Here is a 4858-nt window from a genome sequence, read left to right on the forward strand (position 1 = left end):
ATCAAATGTCTTTCTGCTCACAGCCTTCATTTTTAGGCTTTCAGGAAACCCAAGTAACTCAAGACAATGAACCGCATTTCTTGCTGTATCGAAACAATTCGTCACGATACCGTCAGTACAACTTCTGTGCTGTTCGTGTAAGGGTTCTCGAGACTGATACCAAGACTGTCCAGTCTCGGCATTGAGATTTTTCGAGATTGAGACTTTAATAAATTTTCTTTGTAGCCTTGGTCTGGGTCTCAGTTTCGAAAATTTGTCAAAATCAAGACTTCGGGAAACCTTACTTTTTTAAAAAATTTTTTTTTTTTTACTTGTAGGCATTGCTCTAGGGTTCAGAATTAAATTATACTGAGTCCAGGGATTGATTCTTATCTATACACCTACTCGTTAGGCACATATTGAAATGCTGCCATACTTAGAAGCAAGTGGCAGCCATTTGTCGAAAACAACCAAATTTCCCAAGTGGTTGACACTTGGTGCTAAATGTATTGCAGCTCGTCGTCGTGGTGGCAACTATTCAATGTGTGCTGATCAGGCTAGATTGCATACTCTTAAATCCCAAGATAGAAAACCAAATGCTAAATATTTCTAAAAATGCGCTCAAAGCTCTATCATCATCATCAAAACATTTCCAAACAATTTTTCATTCATTTCATCTTGTCGGTCATTGAAAGGGAGAATTGAAAGAGAAATATTATGCATGTCTTGCGACAATAAACAACAACATGAAAGAGAGAAGAAGAAGAAGAAAAAAAAATATAAAATTTGTTGAAAAAAAAAAATGTAAAACAAAAATAGAAGCGATAGATAATAAATATCAATATCAAGTTTGAGTTATTTTATTTGGCGTTTCACATCTCTTTGTATGTCTATACATGTTTTTATCATCTTATTGTTAAGGAGATGATAATGAGGCATTAAAAGTAGATCATCATACACATGCAATCAATATCAATGTCGCATGAATGACGAATAATTGTGATGCAGTTCCACTCATGGAATTTTTACGTAGGTTGTCTCATAATGTGGCGTTTGGTATTGCTGGCGATTCGATTCACGTAAAAATTGTGGATAGTTCTCTTCTCGTAGCTTAAATAAACGATATAGTGATGTAACAATGATTAAACAATACACGTTGATAGCTAAATTTATTGGAGATTATTGGAATTAGTCAGAATGTTCAAAAATGTTTATTGTTGGACATACCAAAAACAACGATTGTAATGATGCCATTCCTTAAAGCCTCATTATTGTCAGTCTTCATGAAAAACCACGATCCGAGTGCTAAATACAATATGATGTATAGAGATGTAAGCAATAGGTATGGCAATAAGCAGTTCTTTTTCTTCTGTAGTGTTCCTACGATTAATGATATGCATGATGCAAGATTCAGAAAATTTATTGTGGCAAATGCAGTCAGGAATATTAATCCAGCTAAGATGAGGTAAGAAAGGAATTGAAAAATTAGAAATTTAATTAAGATTTAATTTGATTTGGGGATGTTTAGGGGTGGTGGAGTTCTGATTATGACCCTAACATACAAGCATATGCTCAATGAGCATCTTACGATCCTAAGTGTGAATGCTTATTAAGCATATGCTTGTGGTAGGGTGATTTTTGGCTAAATTGTCCCATTAAGGACTCTTAAGGGATCCTTTAGGTCTCTTAAGGGATCCTTTAGGTCTCTTAAGGGATCCTTTAGGTCTCTTAAGGGATCCTTTAGGTCTCTTAAGGGATCCTTTAGGTCTCTTAAGGGATCCTTTATGACTTTTAAGGGATCCTTTAGGACTCTTTAGAGATCCTTTAGGACCCTTTAAGTTATTCCTCCAAAACAGTCAGTTTATGGCCTGCTGTCTTTGACAAACTATGAGATACAGTCGTAAACTGAAGACCTGCGAATCTAAAATCCAATAAATGTGCTGTTCTTGGCCGAATCCATAATATTTAATGAGAAACTCTTTAATTTGCAGTTTGCATACTCTTTGCGGTTCAGGTTCACTTCAGAAAATGATTCCGAGCGACTCAAATGGAGAAAAGTCTATGGCGGTGCTCAAGAAAAGAAAATTTAATAAAATTTCGGATTTTGAGCGGATTTTGCCAGAAGTTGTCATGAAAACTTCATTCTGTAAAGCTTAAAAGGTAGTTTAAGTTCATCCTTAATCAGGACCACCACATAACCCTATCGGGTCCTCATCTACATAATTTGCAACACTCCATCCACTCCAAAAACCTAAATCACATATCTCACCTGTTTTATAATAAAGAAAAGCCTCCTCGGACTTCGGCGAATATGTCGTCGTAATATATTGATCGAGATTGTACATCGACACAATAGCTGTCAGGACAGCAATCTATAGAAGGAAAATCGACAAATATAAATAATAGCAAAAAACAATAAGATAAGAGATAATTTTTATAGTCACACGCTTGTAACCATTTAAAGTATTATTTTCAAACATAATCATGAATTTATTATCTTGGGTTATCGGGTCAGCGTGACGGCGTGTAGAGATGAATTTTAATATTCAATCATCGATAAGCAAGTCGTAAAGTTTAGAGATTTAGATACGGTTTTATTGATTCCGATGTGGGAAAATGTTTGGGAATTGAGAGAAATTTAAATGATTTTGATTATCTTTAACACTTTTATGCCGCATAGGGAGTTTGAATAGAAGCATTTTGAGGATGGTAATGAATCTGCATCCTTGGATCTTTAATTTAAGGTCTAGTTTGAAGTAAATTTAAGGATTTTTCAAATTAAATCTGAGGATTATGTTTTAAATCGTAGGATTTAATTTTAATCCGTCGGATTAATTTTAAATTGTTAGATATTATTAAGTTTTAAGGCTATAGACATAAACTTCAAAGTCTAGAAAGAGAAGATCATAGAATTTCCATAAAATTCCATCAAAATCTATTCTTATCATCATCTCAAGTCACCCATAGCCGCTCATACTCACTGTTGATAAACTTAATCCTGCAAATAACAAAAATTCAAGATTTAATAAATTGCATTTCATATTGCCGATCTTCAAGGAGTCACAAGATCCCCTAATTCTCACCTATATATGCAATAACTACAACACAACGAGAGAGCATAATGCTAAAAATGAGAAACAGTCACTCGAATTCTCAATTTTGATGTTTGTTTCGCATTAATAAATTTTTTTGCACTTGATTTTCCAGAAATTTAATTTTAATCAGCAGCTGCTTAAATTTTTGGAACTTTTAAGTAAATAATCAAGTCACGAGAATCACAAAGCACTTAATATCAGTTTATCACATTATTTAATGTTAAAAACTTAAAGAACTTTTAAAAAAATAAAGAAACTTAGAAGCACAAAAAACTGCAGCGAATGAGAACAAATGTGTAGGTTGAAAGAGCGATCAACTTGTACTGCGTACAGATGTTTGGAAGTAAAAGAAACTTGAAAAAAATAATAATGAGGAAAGAGAGAGAAGGAATCTTTTTTTTTTGTGTAGTCACTTCTGATGTTATGTCTCAATGTGATGTTGTTCAATGCTGCACGTTATCATCGGTATGTGGAAGCTTCTAAATTTACGGAATTTGTTTATTCATCCCACAGAATATTTAAATCGAGATAAGTCTTGTCTTTCAACCGCTTCCATTCCGAAAATGTGTGAAAGAAACAAACGAGAAGAAAATAAACTGGAATTGGATTTTAAGCATTTTTTTGAGAAAGTGAAAAGAAAAACAAAAGGATGAGTAGGGAAGTCACGTGTTTAAGGCGCATTTTTGGTGCATTTTGACATAAAATGTAAATAATTTACCCGCGCGGCCTGGCTCAAAATGTGAAAAAATCTGCCGTCACGGAGCCGTCAGGTAGACTTGACGTTATCCCAAATAGCTCAAATCGGTAAGTCGACCAAAAATTCAGCCCCAGGCCGGCGTGACTCTACCTTGGTTCTGAATCCGGTTTTATTCCGACATATACAAATTTAGGCTAACATGATGCCGAATTTTGGATTGATTAGCCGGTTTGTGTTATTCGGATATGCCATTCACTAAGGGGTACCCAAGCGATCATGTTGTTCCTCTTGATATTGTACCTTTTCTCGTTAATCGACTACACCTTTCCTTCTAATAATCTAACTAGAGTATCAGGAGCACCCATGGCTCCCATCTTCGGAATTTTCAGCTTCACATAGCTTCACGTGGCATCACATTACGTCCCATTTCCCCTGATGCTCCTCAATTTTCGACTTCACAAATGGGCTTGTATCAGCAAAGGAATTGTGTGTTTATAATATAGATGCTCTGTTCGTGGCAAATAGAAAGTATAACTAGAACCAAGTGGCATCCACTTGACAATGGGAGAAACTTGACAGTCACTTCGAAACTAATGCAAAGTGTACATCACTTGGTTCTAATTAAAGTTTCCGCTTAAGTGCTATATTGACAGCATTTAAGTATGTTCCGACTGGGTATCTTTTAAGCAGATTTCGAAGTCAACTCTAGTTCAACTACCGACTTAGGTCCATTTTAAGCTCTGGACCTTTCAGGAATGTTTGAAGCTTATTGCCATAAATCATCAAATTTTCCAACTATTTTGATGACGCGATGAAGTCCAAAAATGCAAAATTGGACTGTCTGACAAATCCCATTCCAGACTACTCATCTTCATATGCAATCTCAAAGCACAAAAGTGAGAGCAGCATGAATTGCTTTACAATAATAATAAAAATACTTTATTTATTTTGACGCTGCGTTGTTTTGATTTTAGGAACAAACGGAGCGGCATGGATGAATGAGAGCTATTCGCTCTTTTGCTTATTCACCATGTGAGTCGCGTGCTTATATGATTCACTTTGAGAATTAATAACTTTCAGGAAAAGG

At 35.1% G+C, this 4858-nt stretch overlaps 1 protein-coding gene across 1 annotated transcript; it reads right to left on the reverse strand.

Moving 5' to 3' along the window:
* Positions 1-823: 823 nt before the first annotated feature.
* LOC139100762 (uncharacterized) lies at positions 824-3352 on the reverse strand. The gene is made up of 5 exons (XM_070653480.1): positions 3063-3352; positions 2961-2977; positions 2249-2351; positions 1207-1434; positions 824-1142 (listed from the first exon to the last, which is right to left on the reverse strand). Exons 1-5 carry the CDS (start codon positions 3097-3099, stop codon positions 994-996), a joined length of 534 nt encoding a protein of 177 aa, XP_070509581.1. The 5' UTR covers positions 3100-3352; the 3' UTR covers positions 824-993.
* Between the last annotated feature and the right edge of the window lie 1506 nt (positions 3353-4858).

The sequence above is a fragment of the Chironomus tepperi genome, unplaced genomic scaffold, assembly GCF_022539635.2.
Source record: "Chironomus tepperi strain 1889 unplaced genomic scaffold, CSIRO-AGI_Ctep_v1 contig_68, whole genome shotgun sequence".
Classification (NCBI taxonomy): domain Eukaryota; kingdom Metazoa; phylum Arthropoda; class Insecta; order Diptera; family Chironomidae; genus Chironomus; species Chironomus tepperi.

Bases quoted from the DNA above. Each gene is read 5' to 3' on its own strand.
- LOC139100762 (XM_070653480.1), bottom strand. From the start codon at position 3,099: ATGCTCTCTCGTTGTGTTGTAGTTATTGCATATATAG. The intron at 1,435-2,248 runs GTGAGATATGTG...ACCTCATCTTAG, and splicing joins TTTTCTTTATTATAAAACAG to CTGGATTAATATTCCTGACT. The intron at 1,143-1,206 runs GTATGTCCAACA...CAATAAATTTAG, and splicing joins CATTACAATCGTTGTTTTTG to CTATCAACGTGTATTGTTTA.